The 17,134-nt window shown below is 43.6% G+C and overlaps 1 protein-coding gene across 2 annotated transcripts in view; it reads right to left on the bottom strand.

Moving 5' to 3' along the window:
* PDZD2 (PDZ domain containing 2) overlaps window positions 1-17,134 on the bottom strand; it is a 138,136-nt gene that overhangs the window by 51,883 nt on the left and 69,119 nt on the right. For both annotated transcript variants that reach the window (XM_041419592.1, XM_041419583.1), the window contains exons 3-5: window positions 3,796-3,938; window positions 3,015-3,147; window positions 737-904 (exon numbers count right to left, since the gene is read on the bottom strand). In XM_041419592.1, the coding sequence (XP_041275526.1) occupies window positions 737-904; window positions 3,015-3,147; window positions 3,796-3,938 (444 nt within the window). The remainder of the gene's footprint in view (window positions 1-736; window positions 905-3,014; window positions 3,148-3,795; window positions 3,939-17,134) is intronic.

The raw sequence follows: 17,134 nt of genomic DNA, 5'->3' as shown, positions 1-17,134 counted from the left end.
ACATAGATAAAACCTTCAAGTGAATCCACCTGCCTTCCCTTGCTTGAAAACCAGTCCACAAGCTCTTTAGATTAGAAACATCATTTTATTTTTTGTCTGCACCATACAAGAAAGGCCCAGAAGACCTATGAAGTTTCATAGAGCTGCTGCACTACAAATAAATAACAATAACCCACTTAATCTCTTCTTAATGTAGTCCTGAAGGGAATGCAAGTGAGATTATCAACCAGCAGCATTTATTCAGAACTTCAACTATGGTTCACAGCCAGAAATTCCTATCCCTCCTCCAAAGTGTCTGTTGGCTTTGACAGAGCAAATACAAACTTCAAGACTTGGATCATAAACTGTTAAAGAAGTTTTGTTACAAAAGGAGGGGAAAGAAGAGCATGTAACTGCGTAAGCATGGCAAGAGACTTTGCATCAGATCCAACAAAAGCAGTGGAAGTGGGTGGAAAACAATCGAAGAGAAAAACAAAACCATGATTGCAACATAGGCTGGAGGCCTCGAGAGCTCCTGTTCCCTGTGCTGCTGCCTTGCTGCAGCTCAGAGATGGCAAGGGCTGTGGTAAATGCCATCCCTTTTCCAGCACCTTCCCCACATCTCGTGCAGAGAAGGGCTGGGTGGGATGGGGTTGTCTGGTCCCAAGGACGTGCTCTGTGTCAGGCTGTAGAAGAATGTGACCCATGCAAATGGGCTTTGAGAGAGAGTGGAAATGTCACACCAAAACACACTTACAGCAACCAGTTTTTCAGGAGACACATTCACTCCTTTCACATCTTCTTCTTCTGGCTCTTCGTTTTCCTTATTGTCAGTGCAAGAGACAGAATCTTGGACTGAGCAAGTGCTAAGCAAGTCTGGCAAACTGGTAGATGGATACTTCAGAAGATCCCCTTCAGAAGATTCCTACCCGAGAGACAACACAATATATTACATCACGTGCAGAAAAACACCAGTGTCACAGTAAAACTGCCCCATCTCACCTGGCCAGTGTGAGCTCCCTGGTAATCCTCCCTGTGCTACACACTTCCACACGCTCAAACTGTTAATGGTCTGGTTATAAAAAGCAGGCTTGGTTTTAAAGTGTATATGTAAGTAAACATAGGCCAATACACATTTAAAACCTTTAGATTTCACGAAGAAGAATTTAAAATAAATGCTTCTTTGGCAGCCTGTTCCTCCCCACTTTGGATTTAGTAAATGTCACTGAGAGTGAACTGAGAGTTGACAGACCTCATTACTCATTCCATTGCAACCCAAATCACACCCTGTGCTCCTGGTTCCCTCCCTATGGATGTTCCCTTTACATGTTTATCTACCTACAGACATAAGAATAATACACTGACAATGCTACTTAGGACAATACAATGAAAATTGACCCAGCAATCCTCTACCAACTCATTCCTGATGCTCAAGCATCTGCTTCCAGTCTTTGCCATGTTTTCTGGCAGGCAAACATGTGCCTCAGCCAAAAGCAGTGGCCAGACAGACTCACTGCTTGGAGAACAAATTCTGTGTTACTGATCACCAGACCAAAAGGACAAGCTGCATTTCTATACTAACAAATAATGAATGCCCAGAGGGAGTTACTAGGGAGCACTTCACCTATCTACACCTTTTCTGAGACTGCCAGATATACGGGACAGGCTGTATTTCCTACTGCTTGCCTTTCCAAGTCCCCCTTCCAGGGACATGAAAACTGTCCAAGTGCGCAGAGCACAGGACAAGCAGATTCACAGCCCGATGAGGAAAGTGATGTTTTATGCCCTAAGTTTATGCATGATGATTATTTTGATGAGGTCACCATAGGAACAAGCACTTAATTTTAAGGAGAAATAAATGCAGTCTACTGTCTTGTGCTTTGGCAGAGTCCAGCTGTCTAAAGGAAACACAAAATTACCTACTTCAGGACGAAGTGCGGTGTTTCCAGAAAAAACACTTGTGGGGTTAACGCCAGACTGTGACTCTGAAGAAGGTCTGCAATGAACTTCAATGTCTAACAGAAATGCTAGAGAAGTCACAAGCTCTTCACTTTGGATATGGTGGAATAGAGGATCTTCGTGAAAAACATGTGCATGCAGCAGCCAGGGAAGCCTTAAGAGCATGCAGATGTTAAAGTCACAGAAATCTGCTTTGGGATGGCTGGAGAAATCTGAAGGTGAAGCTAAGGAAAAAAATTTAAAATTCTGACACAGTGGCTTGCTGACACCCTGGAAATGCAGGTGTATGAGTGCTCTGTTTGGGCCAATATGTTCCTGTCACCACCTCAAAGGCCCTGGTGACACCACATTGCAGGCAGGTCCTAATTTGAGATCCCTGGGTGCTTTTGGCAGTCACTTGGCCACGCACCAAACACCTGCAGCGACCCAGGTCCAGGAGCAGCAGGATATGCTCCATGGAGAAGAGCAAATGGAGGTGAGCAGGATTTCTTAAACAAAGAAGCAAAATATTATGTAATATCCCCTCAACCTCTTCTGTGATCAAGGCAGAACAAAGAGTCCAACTGATAAATGAGTTCCACTCTCATTTCCCATGAAAGTTTCATGTTCCTTTATCTGTAAGAGCTCCATTCCACGCTATTAACAAGGACAAAATAAGGAACTCAAGCCAAGAGATAATTTTCAAGAAATCTCAGGCACACAGATAGGACAGAGATGAGAGGTACACAAGCTGTGCAGGCAGGAAGCAGAAGAGGCTCAGAACAGCCTGCTTTACTTAGCATGTAATTTTAAGAAGATGGTTTTGGCCGAAACGTAGGTAATGTCTGCATGAATAAAGACTCATCTGCGTACTGAGTGACAGTGACAGTACAAGCAAATCATTAATTTGGTCTATACTGTGCTGATTTGCCACAGATTTATGGCAGCTATTGATGTATTTCCCCTCGCTGTGCATTAAATTTAGAGCAGCAGAAGTGCACACGTGATTCCCTGTGGAAAATACGCCCTTTTCATGCAGCACTTGCTCAAACACCTGTGGATGCACATTTGTGAGACCACCCAGGAGATGTCTGTACCTTGCTAGAGACCACCAGCTGCACCAGGCCAGCGGCCGAGCGGAGGAGGGCCACGGCGTCCTGGTGGGAGAGCCCCACCAGCGACTGCCCGTTGATCATGAGGAGCTCATCGCCGGCCATCAGCCTGCCATCCCTGCAGAAACAGAGTGGGAACATGGAGCTGCAGGGTGCTTCTACCACAGTGCCCGGCTCTGCTGGAACGTGGTCTGATACGGAGGCATGGACAACGTAGGATCTCACTATGCTAAGCTTGCACCGATCAGTGCAGTATTACTTTCTAGAAAACGGGGCTCAGAAAGGTGCCCACCTGAAATCATTGTTATAACCAGGGCAATTTCACCCTCTTAGCAGGGCTGAGACTCCAGAAGTCCTCTCTGTGACCCACTGGATTAGGTAAGGGAACAGCAGCAAGCCTCATCTCCACCCCATCAGGAACAGCAGGGCAGTCAGTAAGCACCCTGGTGTTGCACAACTGATCCCATGGGAAAGGCACATCTTCCAAAAATTGATTTGGGGGAAAAGCCCAACAAGCCATCAAGCTCTTTGGTTTCCCCTACAACATCAAGGAAGTGTTTGATCTGTCTACAGTTTGGACAAAACCTTCTAGAAGAAGCTTCAGTGATCAAATACAAAAATAAATTTTTAGTCTGACAGTGCCATATTCCCACCCTCACACCTTGGCTGGGCAAAACCCCAAACTCCTCTCATGAACCCAGGTAACAGTGATGGCTGTGGTTATTCCATCACACCCACCACCATGAAGGCACCACTGTCACCTCACCTGTGTGCAGAGCCGCCTTCCTCCACATGGGTGACGATGATGCTGTGAGGGGACCGCTTTGACCCTCTGCCTCCCGTTATCTGGATTCCCAGCCCGTCCGTCCCCTTCAGGATGTGCATCTTCCATATGCGGCAACCTTCTCGCTGAGAGAAAATGTGCAGAAAGTCCTTCAATTTGGATTTGGAACACCAAGAGAGGGCTGGGAAGGTATGGGAGGGAGCTATTTAGCACCTTGCTGCCCATCACCACACACCTGTATAGCCCAAGCTATACTGGTGTTTCTGCTGAGCTTTGCTATGTTAGCTGCGGTCCAAGCGAAGGAGGCAGAAAGGAGGAGGCAGCACAGAGCAGGGTGAGCACGCAGATGTTTCCTTGCAGGGGAGTTTGCAGCTTTTCTGAGCCAGACAGATGCACTGTTCTCAATGCCCTGATCCTTCCCGGAGCAACCAGCGGCCTCAAACCCCTTCGCCAAAACTCAAGGATGAGCTGTGCAGGGCTGTAGAGGAGCAAGACGTGGTTCAAGGGGGACCTTGAACATCAGGTGGTGCAGCTGCTGTTGCAGCAGGGACCAGACTTGCATCACACAGCAGTGCTTCCCTCTCCAGAGGGGTTTGCAGGATTTGAGAGACAGGAAAAAAATCACCAACTTCAAATTATCAGCTGCCAGTCAAGTATTTCTTACTGGGCAGCTGTGGCACAGATTGCAAATAATAAATTTACCCACTGTGGAGAATAATTTTCAGTATAAGTAAGGTAATAAGCAATGTTCAGGACATCTTTATTGGTTTTGGTTATTTTTAACTGCTGTAAAGATTAAACCAAAAAGCAGTTTACAAACTTCAGAGCAATATGAAATGCAAAACAGAAACTAGCTACCATGAGTCCTACCGGCAGGACTGGGCACAAGGAAACTCAAGTGTGACAGTATCAGCAGAGCAAAAAAGGAAAGAGAAAAACAAGCGAGCAAGACAAGTAAGGCAGTTGTCAGGATGCTGTCAAGAGAGGGGAAGAACCAGGACTACAGGATTATGAAAAACCCTTGGAAGTTTTCAAGCTTGTAAGACAGCAAAATGCACAATTCGGAGGCAATTTTTAAGCCATGTGTTGTAGTCACCAGGCACCAGGTCAGCTATTTCTGACTGGGTGTGTTATGCACACAAGTAACATTCTCGCACTACCCAAACACCCAAGTAGCAAAGATGATTAAAATTTCATAGCAAACTGTGAAGAGCATGCACAAATTGCTGCTTGTTTCTGAGAAGGAGAACTGCTAAATATATCGGCAAACCCAAGGGCTGTAGCAGCAACCTGCAGATTTTAGGCCACTGTTGTTTATCAGAGTATTAAGTGAAGAAAACATGGGGTTTTTTTTCACTTGATCCCTGAAACTTTTAAAATACAACTTTTTTCAGATAAAGGAACAAAGAGGTCAGTAGCTACAACAATACCTTAATAATAAAGTGAAAAATAACAAGAATAATTAATTATTATCAATTACTAACATTACTAATGTTAACATGAATATTAATAATAACAACAACTATGATATCAATGAATCCCAGCCCTCAGACCACAGGTAGGTAGGAGAAACACAAAAACCAAACCACATTCCATAAGAGGTGACCCAAAACTTTGAACCCGGAAACATACACCTGTGGGTAATTTGTTAACTTGAAAGCCTTGCAGATGGGCAATATCCCAGCAGGTTTAACTGGGATCTTCAATGCCTTTCTAAAAACCCAGTCTCCTGCTGAATAACAGGACATGTCAGGACAGAGGATGCTTTAAAATAAATTAGAGTGACACATGAGACACTGTGTTAAATGCAGGGGCAAGAGTCAACTATATTTATCTAGTTAAAAAACAGAACTGAGCTACAGCATGAAAATGCTCCAGAGAAGTTTTATTGCTGTGAAGTACCTTGCACACATAATGAAGAGAGTACACCAGAGAAATACAATCTCTCTACCTCCCCCAACCAAGCCCAGGCTGAAAGGATGACCATCCATTCTCCTCATAAGATGCCACTTTGAATGTCCCTTTGTTAAATCCAGTTTGGAAGCAGACTTTCCAATAAAATTTAACAATGCAGTCATAAAATTGCCTTTAATGACTTGGAAAAGCTTTTTGGAACTAAGTTACACCAAGGCCTGCGATGTGCCTGGCTTGCACTTCTTAGCACTCTTCTCTATCACATATTTTACTGCAAAAATTCCCAAATTTATTATTAACTGACCAACTCTCAAATATTCATATACAGAACACTTAATAAGAGCAAATGGCAAGACTCTAATGCTCTTGATGCAAGTACCAATTTCATTCCCTTTGAATGCCCACTAAAATCAAAAGCTGTTGCAAAGTAATCAAAAGCAATTGCAAAGTAAAGCACTGCTCAGTGCAAACATGGGCAGAAAAACACATCCACAAGACAACAAAACCATCTGGCACATGCCCAAACATGTATTTCTTTCACTCATTTTCAAATGCCACTGCCACCAAGTCCTGTGTAAGAAAACACTGTCCCTTCAGTCCTTGGTCAGCTGCAGGGATTTCACTGGGAATAAACAACTCAGCGCCGTCAGCTGGAAATCAGAACCCCTCACTGTTCTTTCCCTTTCCTTCATAAAACATTCATAGCTCTTCACTTAACCATGCGCTGAAAGCAAATGCCCCCCACCAACACACTGGTACCTATGAGGGATGTCACTCCCAGATTTTGAAAGCTATGTATAAAAGAGCAGACTGCCAGCCTTTCCTTGAGGCCTCTGGAGAAAGGGGATGTCCAGCAGAAGCCCTTTCTCTCCCCATGAAGCTGCTGTGCTCTCTGTACAGAGCAGCATGGGATACTTCACAGCTGGCTAAAAATGGTGCTGCTTTGAACGTGCATCTTAAGTGAGTCCATCACAGGAAAGCCTCAATAGTAAAGCTCTGTGCCAGTTCTAAGGATTTATAAATGCATTTAAATTTTACTTAAAGCTGATTTTGTTGAGTTACTGGGGACTCCCAGGTTAAACTACACCAAGCTTAAATGCTTTAAAAAATAAGAAAAGAAAAAAAAAAGTAGTAATGAATGTTTATTTTTTAAAATTGTTGAAGTATCCTATTTTCAAGCTTTCCTTCATGAACAAAAAGGCTACAAGCTCACTTAGTCTTTAAAAGAAAGATAGGATTCTGGTGCGTTCATTCCACTCTAGAGACTTGCAATACCCAAAGGAAACTCCAAGTGTAGTTAGTTTTGGCATTTTGCAGGTCTGATGTCACTGCCCTTGGAGCCTGCTTAATCCCTGCCCAGAGGATGAGTTTAAATGCTGACCACTCTTCTTTGATCAGCTGCACGATTCCAGTTGCTGCTCAGCTGCTGTCAGTTCCACATTTCTATTAACATCTGAATTTTCCCATCCTCTTAGAATAATTCTCACAGCTTCACTTATAAATAACTCAGAATAACCTCCCCCCAGCTTTGTCCACCAGTGACACAAGAAATCTATACATATGCGCTCATAGCTCTTGGTGCAAAAGCACTTCAAGCACAAAGCACAGATGTGCTGATGCCAGCTCAGTCTCAAACTCCAGAAGTCCTCATCAAGGACAGAGTGCGAGGCACTACCAGCCCCTGCTGCAGCCAGGGACCAGGTGATATCCAACCCCGCTTACTCCTTAGGAGACTGAGCTATATTCCTTTAGCCAAAGGCAGGTCACAAGCACCCTGGGCAGCACTTGAGGACTGGCTCATGACATAACAGGATGTTATGAACTCTATGCAACAGTTGGCTTTTGCTGCTATGTATATGCCCTTGCAAATTATTACAAACTGTAACAACTTCTGTAAATAAAGTGCAAATCATAATTGTTTTTGTGAACAGTACAACTAAAATTGTTCCTAAAGCAAGGCTATCACAAGATGGAAGCGTGCTTGCAAAGGATGTATCACAAGATACAACCGCTCTTGAAAAATGTATAACCAAGATAGGACAGGCAGAGAACAAAATACCATAAAAGGAGTCTGAAGTGGCATCAGAAGACCAGCCTGGACTTTCCCCCAATGGAACCTTGGAGACTGTAGCTGTGGCCTTACACAATTCTGTGGAAACCTAAGGCGGAGTTGTGGTAAGCTGGCTCCAAAAACGTGCTAAGTCACTTGAGAAAGTAATGCAACTGCAACAGTATAAAGGACTGCTTGCTAAAAAAATTGGGTGAGCCTCTGGCTGCTGCCATGCACCCAGAGCTGTTACTTTTGCCTTATTGATCTGTCCCTTATTATCCCTTATTAAACTTTTCAAATTTTGAGCAGTGGGCTTTGATTCTCACCATGAGATGAATACTTGTATATGACAATCCAAAAAATACCATGCAATTCACCTGAGATTTGGCCAAGATGGACACTCAGAAAGACATGCTTGCTTTGAGAGTTTCAAAGCAATAAGGAGCAAAAATTCATTGTTAGGGACTCGAACCTTAACTCTGCCCAGATGTGTCCCACGGACTTCGCTTGTAATCCCAAGCAGCAGCAACCCTGCCTACATGGATTCCTCACAGAAAAGGATTTCATGGACATGATGAACCAACATTTGTCGAAGTCAGTCTCAGAGGATGAGATGAGATTGGGTCATTTCTTGAAATCCCTTCCAGACTTGCATTTTTTGACTTCCCTCACACAGCAAGCAGACACACAAATGGTCAAGTCAGGCTGGAGCTGGACTAATGGCTAATTTCTCTTCTCCGCAGTTACATCACTCTTAGTGACTCAACTTTCCTCCCAACTTGGCTCTTTCAAGCAGACTTTCCCGCTTGAATCTGATCTACTTCAAAGTGCCTAGGTTACAAATAATTAAAATGTTTTAAAAGACAATATGAATATTCTACTTGGATTAATTGTGAAGTGGGGGGCCCACAGGGGAAGGGTCATCTTATGTAACAGACCACAAGTGAGAATAGAGAATACAACTGGCAGCTTCCAGTGGGTCCCCATAGGCCATTTTTTCTCCACCGTGAAACCATTGTACATCAGACAGCCTCTGCTGAGAGCAAGCCTACATCTGGAATAAACTAAGAGTGCTGCAGATCAGAAAGGGAGCGTGCTGCCAGCGCAACGTGGGGAAGCTCGCCTTCCGCCTGCTCCGAGTGCACACCATCAAACACTCCATTTCATAAGCACATCATTAATAAAACAAAAAGGAACGTTTTTCCTCTGAGTGTTGAAGAAAATAAATAAATAAATGAGCAAAAGACACTGGAGCCATTCTTTCCCCCGCTTCCCCTTCACTAGCTAATTGCAGGGGATTTAAAAGGGGTTTGACTTATTTTGACTGTGCCGTGTTCCAGGAGCTGCAAATCTGTATATACAAAAGAAAAAAAATTGCTTTGAAATCTTTCATAAAAGACAAGCTTGGCAGGAGCAAGGTGTAAACAAATGGAAAACAGAAACACCATAAGTAGTTAAAAAGCCAGACAGTAAAATGGAAAATGTAAAATAGTTGTCTACGAAAAACCACTTTCTGTCACAGCAGCAATTCAGACGAAGCTGATGTAAATACGCAACAATTTTAAAACAAAAACAGAGATAAGCACTGATAAGAATATCAATAACCATGCAAAGTCTGTATGCACACACCGACTGACTGACATGGACCTGAATGCAGCCCACAGGATGTCTCCCTCCCTCTGCAATTCAGCGTGGATTTTTACTGTCTGTCTGCAGGGACCAGTTCCCACTTACAGACTTCTCAGGGTCTTCCATTAGGAGCAGCAGAAGCAAGCAGTGGGATCTTCCTCACCAGCCATGAAGCTGCTCTGGAAATGCGACATTTAACAGAAAGTTCCAAGTTCCATGCATTATAAAAATTTACTTCAATAAGCTTCACAGCAGCTGGCAACCAGCATGCTGATCACATAGAGCTGAAAACCAGCACAAAATTCTCGAAACAGAAACACATAACATTAGACCTGTCGTGCAACAAACCCTCTCTACATGAACAGGGAGAGCAATGGGATGGTTCCAGCACACACCACTGCCCAGCATCCTCCACTGATGTGAGATCCATTAAAAGCACTACTCCCAGCTCCCTGCTCCCCCCTGAATCACATCATGCCTGCTCCCACTATTCCCCATTCCCTGGCAGGCAGGTGGGAAAGACAGATTAGTAGCTGGGGAATTGCACCATCGCATACAAGGTAAGCAGCTTGAACACTTCAGTCTTAAGATACAGTCAAAAGCCATCACTCCTCACACCTCAGATATTAATGTGAATGACTCAGCACCAGAAAATCATGCCAAAATCTGATTTTTGCAGATTCATAACAAAGCAATTATTTCATTAGTGGATAATGAGTGTATTTTTAATCGAATCTTAGCCAGGTTATTTTTAAGGCTGATTTGAAAGCAGGACTCCTGCTTTCATCTACTACCCTGGGTTTTGTTTTCATTGTTGCACAAGCAAGCTAAACAACTCCAAGACAAATCAAAAGCAGGGGAGCAAAACAATCTTAAATTTCTTTATCAATAAATTATTCCAAAACAGGAGCCCTTTGTCCATTCTTGCTGCCTATGAAAGTTTCTTAATGCTGAACCACTGAAGCCTTTGGCTTCTACATCTGGGTGATGCAAGCCATACAGCGCGCCTCCTACACTACTTAAAAGAGGGGGAAAATCCCCAAACCCAAGTGGAATCACGAAGTACTGATGATATAAATTCTCCATGTCCTCAAAGTAGGAGCCAGAAGCACAGACACAACTGTGATTGCATTCAAGTGTTGGTTTCTGATCTCACAAGTCGCCTTGTTTGGACAAACAGCCGCCAGACATTTGGCATCTTTTCACTAAAATGAGTATTTTCCCCATGAAAAGAGAAGTGTCCTAGGGGATGAAGCCTGGGGAACAGTAAAAAGCAAAAACATACCCTCCTCCAAACACAAACACATAATTAAAATACACAAAACAGGCAGCACAGCAGAGTGGATGAAAATTCCACGACTTTAAGCAAGACTGTCGCCCAGGGATCCATCTCTGGAGACAGACTGCTTGTTGACATCATTTCCTTGGCAAGGGCTTTAAACACTTTATCAGCCAATGCAAGCACCTGAACTATACCATCGCCCCTCACAAAAACCTGCTGGAATCATTTGTCATCCTGAACTATCACCATCTGGATTGCACCCCTCTGAACTGTTCCACTCTTGCCATCAGCTGAATCATGATTGTGAGAGCAGACAAAGGATTTTCTCCTCTGTCTCTGACCCTCAGGGGTTTCTGCCTGGCAATTGCCCCTGAGGAGACTCAGGCTTTTAAGGGCTACAGGTGTTTGCACTCTACTGAGTACTTCACCCAGTCTCTTGCTCTTGGTGAGCTTTTGGGAATGGCTGGTTGCTTAGTCTGAAGTTTCCCAGAAAACACCCTTGCAGCCTGTAGCAGATTAAAGCCCAGCCACCATACACAGCTAAAGAGGGGTGTCTCATGGGGACTGGTATTACAGCTGTCCACAGCAGGAATCTTTAGGGTTTGCTCAGTGCTTTCAGCACTCTGCCTCAAAAATTAGGTGTATGTAGCATTATAATTCCAACAAATGCCTGAAACGTTACAGCACCTAAGCAGAAAACATCCTCTATTTTTAGGCATGTCCACTTGGTTTCAACTATTCACACTTAATGATTAAAACATAAAATGGTGTGAACTTGAATTTCAGCTAAAGCTAGTCATTTGCATTTTAGTTGTGGGTTTGCTGTATCTTTAATATGGCACACAAAATATTAAGAGAAAAGGCCCAAACACCCATGGTGGGAAATGCTTTCACAGGAGTGTTTTCACCTACGGTTTATGATAGCTGAGTATGGCTGAGACCTCCTGCAACAGAACCCTGAACATTCCTGCGCTGCCTTTGGGGATAGCTCATTTCCAAGAGTGAAGACCTCGTTTCAAGGTGACACAGTAAAACCAACACATTGTAACTTATCTATTACCCGACTATCTCTACATCCAAGCACCCTTGGAAAATTCAGTACAAAAACAAGATAAAAGGACAGGTCGCTATTCAAAATTAAAGTCTACAGCACCACAGCTGCAGCTATCACTTAAATCACAGCAAAGGCAGGCAGAATCTTAAGTCAGCTGAAAAAATTTGGCAGCAAGCGACTTAACCCCAGAAAATCGGGATGCTTGTTGTTTTATGGAAAGGTGGAACATAACTGGCAGCGAAAAATATTAACTGTAATTTCACTGCTAGTTACATCAAAGCACTTCCTAAAACCCTAAGCAAAAAAAGGCCAAGTTTTGTCAGTACTGTACAGCTGCAATTAAAAGACAGCCCTTGTCCCTAAGAGAGTTTACAACCCAAAACAGGCAACAAAGAGGGAAGACATGCTCATCACAGTGCACATTAAAACTTCAAGACAGTAGATAGCCCCAGGATCCATGTTAATGAAAGTTGGAAGAAAACACAACAGATAAAAAGATGTTAAGAACTGAATCAGATTCTGAGGAAGGCCTTTACATGACTAAAAGTATCTACATTAACACCTAAAACCAGTGTTATTTATGTCTAAACCATGCATCACAAGAATCCCATAAAAGCCTTGATGAAACAGTAATTACTGCTTAGGCTGCCAAAAAAAATTGATGTAAAGCAACTTAGCTTCAGCAGCTTCACTGGACTACCTTGCTTACAGCAAGTTATACATTTTGGTACAGCAAAAGGGTGAGAATTTTTTTTTTCCCATCAAGTTTAACAAAACAGTAAAATGCTTAAAGCCATTACATTATCTCAAGCCTCATGTTTTGATTCCTGTAATGTGCTATTAGCCTTCCTCTTCTGCTTGGCACGATAAGGAACATTTTCCACTAACCAAAAGTCAAGGTAATGCTGGCATTTACCAACACTAATTGGCAAGTACTGCTGTAGAATGGCTGTCAGCCTTCCCTAACTGCAAAGTAACATGCAATTCAAAAGCATTCATCCCTACCCAAGATGAGCAATGCTAATTGCTTAAGAAAGCAATAATGGGCCCAAAGAATGAAAAGAGCTGCTGATAAAATGTACCATGCAGTACAAAAGCAAGTCCTGGCTGGTTCTCTACATACAGACACATCTGTGTGCACCTGTGCACAGGCTCACACGTCTGGTGAGGGTTGTGGTCCATGCAAGCTGAGCTCAGTTGGGCTGTAAGAGCAAAGCTGGCTAGGCAGGCACACTGCCCTGGGGACTGTGACCAGAGCAATGGTGTTCACAGCATAGAGTCAAGATCCTGAACCACTGCTATAACCCAGACCTGCCCAAAAACCTCTAGGAGGCAAGGAATTAACATTCCTCTGCCTTCCCCTTTCTCTCACTTTGTTAATAGATGGCACACTGTCTTCAGAAAAGCATCACACATAGTTTGCAGAACCACCAGATGCTAATGTGTTTCCATCCTGGAAAGGCATCTCGCCACAACCCCACCCCCAGAACCCCCACCACCCAGAAACTCCTCCTGTGCCATGTATCTTTGCCACTGGAGAAAAACTGAAATGCACAGCCCCAGCCCCTCTCACCTGCGTCCCTTAACTATTAAAGCATTTTCACTCTGCCTGATGTCCTTTACACAGTTTCCACCAGCCACAATAAATTTGGATCTGGATTTCAAGACCTTAATAATTTGGATGCTTATAAAGAAGATAATTCAAGGCCATTCTGGGGGTGTCTCGTTTTTGCTTTTAACAGCTGGGTTTTCAAGGGCTTTTCATCCCCCTGCTGGGGATGGAGGCAGCCAAGGTGGCTAGTCTGTTCTGGTGTAACTCATCTTTGTCCAAGCTTCCTCTGGCTTCATTAGTGAACGCCAAACCTGGCCAAAACTGAAAGCCAAACTTCTCATCATGCCAGCAAAACCTGGATCAGTTTAAGTACCTCTGAGAACCAGACTCCAGCCCTTCACACTCCTAATCTGGTCTTTGCAAACCCCAGTTCTACTTCTGATTCCTGCCCATGCCAGCTGTATCTGGCCATCTCTGGGCACTCCTCAGGGGCTGAACAATAACAGAAAGCAGTCCACAGATCTTCCAAAAAGACCAGGACAGAGAAACTGAGAACAAAACTGAGAGATTCTGTCCTACCAGTCAACACACTGAAACCACAGGACTGGTATATTGTGAGGAAAGCTCACAGTTTCCTTTTCTTTATAATTTTTAGTGGATTCCAGCAGCCCATTCCCACACTTCTCTTCCATCTGTGCCTGTATAACTACCCTGCAAAACTACACCCTGTCTCAGGCCACTGAATACAAGAAGTAAACGTTGATAATCTGTGTTTAAGCTCCCTATCTTCACAGGATATGATGGGTCATTACTCCAGCTCAGAGACTGCCTAATCTTAAATCACTGCCCTTGACTCCCACTGCTGCCAGCCTGGGTCCTCTCCAAGGTGAGGTCTGCTTTCCAGATCTTGGAGATCCTCCTGTCAGGCAGATACACAGCTTTGCTGCTTTGAATTCCCACATTTTTAAAAGTCATTTAGGTTCATCCTAAAATATTGCAGCATAACTTAACCACCTGTAAACATTAAATGCTGCCTGCTAATTGACAGGTACAATATTTACTGAGGGTTACATACCAGCAGACAGCCTAGCAGATTTGTTTATACACAGCGATAGCAATGCCAAGTGCAAGGAGAGACAGATCAAGATCTGAGAGATGAAAGCAAGCCCGAAGAAGGGGACTGGCACATGCACACAAACCAGTAACACAGGAATCTCCTGGCAGGTTCACTCGACAAACAGTATTCATCTCGCCTGTTGTTTCATGACCAGCATTGCTGTTATGAGCAGCATGCACACAGAAAATGGGAGACAAAATGGCAGAACAACCCCACGCTTGTGGGAGAAGCACCCTGAAAGCAAAAGGCACTGAAATGGAGTGTAGATGCTTCGAAAGCTCTCCCAGCACGACCCCCTCCAGGCACTGGCCATGAGCTGGCCACTGGAATCAGCACAGCAGTGTCTGAACACTTGGAGATCAACCCAACCTCTTCTCCTCTATTTTGGTTACAACTTCAAACTAATTTCCTAAAGAGAGGAGAAAAAAAGGAATTTTCCTTTACTCCACATTTCAGTTTCAGTAAAGCTCCAATCTGCCTCCTGGGGTGGCAAAAGAGCAACAGAGAGGACCAGCAAGTTCCTCCCACATCCATGTTGATCCCTGAGTGGCTTCTCAAAGCCTTTCCTCCCACCTGCAGCCATCTAGTCTGACACAGGCTGGGTCTCCCCTGAAAGCAAATATAGTGCTCCCTGAGGGCACAGGGCTGACAACTGTGGATATTCAACTGGCCAACATGTGGAGGAGATGGTGAGCATGGAGCAGGCAGCAGGGATGGAGCTGCTTTCCCCATGGAGAGGGTGCCCTGCCAATGCACCCTGTCCCTGCTCAGGAGCAGATAACTCATCCTGAGGCTACGGGAGGTTTGGCTCCTGCTTTGAAGCCTGGAAGGAGGCTGCAACTTCTGACAGGACATCCTGGATGCCGTTTTCAAAAGGCTCCTGACACAACTGGATCTCACATGCCTGAGTGCCAGGTCACGCTTTGAAAATGGAGCTGGAAGTGCCATCTGAGGCTCCCAAGTGTTTTCATTTCTTACCTTTTTTCTTTATTTTAACAGGAAACAAATAATTTTGAAAATTTTATTCACCTTCCCTATTCAATTCTTAAGAAACTTAATTAAGCCACTCATTACTCTGATAGCTGCTACCCACAGATGCTGTAAGTGATGGGCCTCTATAAGCCCCCCTTGTCATTAAAAAGCAAAGGATGAGCTATGCGTGCTATTCAGGCTCCAGATACTCACATTTCTCCTCATTCAAATGTCAGGAAAATGTAATTAGTACTGACACAGACGGAGGTCATATTTCTAAGCAAAATATTAGGGGGGAAGGAAATAAAAAAAAATAGAGAAGCAATTTTACTAAATGACACTACACCACAACTGAACAGATTACAGCTCTTGAATTTTTCCAGTGCCTCAGCTATGTTTTTTATGCTTTACAAAGCCATCCTGTATGTGCTTTGCATTAAAATTGTATTTATTGCTCACATTGATACATATATGTTCTGAATTTAACAATTTACTCCTCAGACCAAAATTATTCAAAACATCAAGGTAGCACTAGCATGAGATGGCTCTGGATCAAGAGGTTTTTTGGGTTTTTTTTACATCTATATTTTTGGCTTTGCACTTCAAAAAAAAGTTGATCAACTTCTTTTACGACATGTGTTTAGACATCTTCAGAACAGATTCAAGAAGCCTTTACATGGATCAGAACTTTCAAAATACCAAATGATTCACTTATTTATTTTTAAGCTTTTAATGTTTTCTTTCAGAATTATTACAGCTATGAGGTTTGCAAGAACACAGACACAAACACCCTACCCTTTCTGTTGCACCATAAAATCCAACATGTTTCACTGATGCGAAGAGCAAGTTTTTGCAATTACGCTTCTTTAAAAAACAGAGGTTTTCTTAATTGTAGGAGTTAATTTCTTTTAACTCCTACAAAGTACTTTAAATTATTGTAACTTTACAACCATGATCACCACTACCCTGGAGTAGTGCTGAGGAGCACTAATTCAGAGGGCACGCTTAATCCCCTGCTTTTCTCAACAGAATTTAGTGATGAGATGTCCACTCTCAGTGCTTTGTTACCAGCTTCGAAGTCTTAAAACCAAAACCAGCTGCTGCAGCCAGCCCCAAGCCCAGCAAAGCAGCCTTCATCTGTTTATACTATCAATGCCTCTGGAAAGATTGGCAGACAGTGCTTCTGGTGATAGATGCATACTGAAACCTGATCAAGGCTTGGGTTATTTTCCTCCATCCAGCAATGCTGCAATTCCAGACAGGCAACAAACCCCAAGATCTCCGTTAGGACCAAGAGAGAAGCAATGAAAGCCCCAATCCCACTGTCATCCCAAACATTAACAGATTGTCTATCTCATCAACTCCGAGCAAAATCCACAATTACTTCCATGTGGTTCTCAGACAGTGGCCAAACAAGTTTCTTATCACAAATACATGCAACATGATCTGGTGCATCAAAAAGGGAAGCTTCAATCCCAATGTTAACATGAATTGTGAGGTGACATCAAGTACAAGCAGAGCTAAACATGAAGCTCCAAAGGACAAAAATTACCATCTTCTATTGACACCTCCTGCTCCAGTGTTGTAGGGTCATCAGTTGTCTCAACAAAAAATCCTGAGGTCAACCCTGACAGGTCAAGAGATAAAAGGACCTACCCTCCCATCAGAGATGGAGTATGACAGAGATTTCCAACAGTTGCTATTTAACTCTCCAGTCCTCCTGCCCCCTTGTTTTAGATGCCATCCCACAG

The sequence above is a fragment of the Onychostruthus taczanowskii genome, unplaced genomic scaffold (genome assembly GCF_017590055.1).
Source record: "Onychostruthus taczanowskii isolate IOZ18803 unplaced genomic scaffold, ASM1759005v1 scaffold108, whole genome shotgun sequence".
In the NCBI taxonomy this organism is placed as follows: domain Eukaryota; kingdom Metazoa; phylum Chordata; class Aves; order Passeriformes; family Passeridae; genus Onychostruthus; species Onychostruthus taczanowskii.
This window is presented reverse-complemented; position numbering and strand designations above follow the sequence as displayed.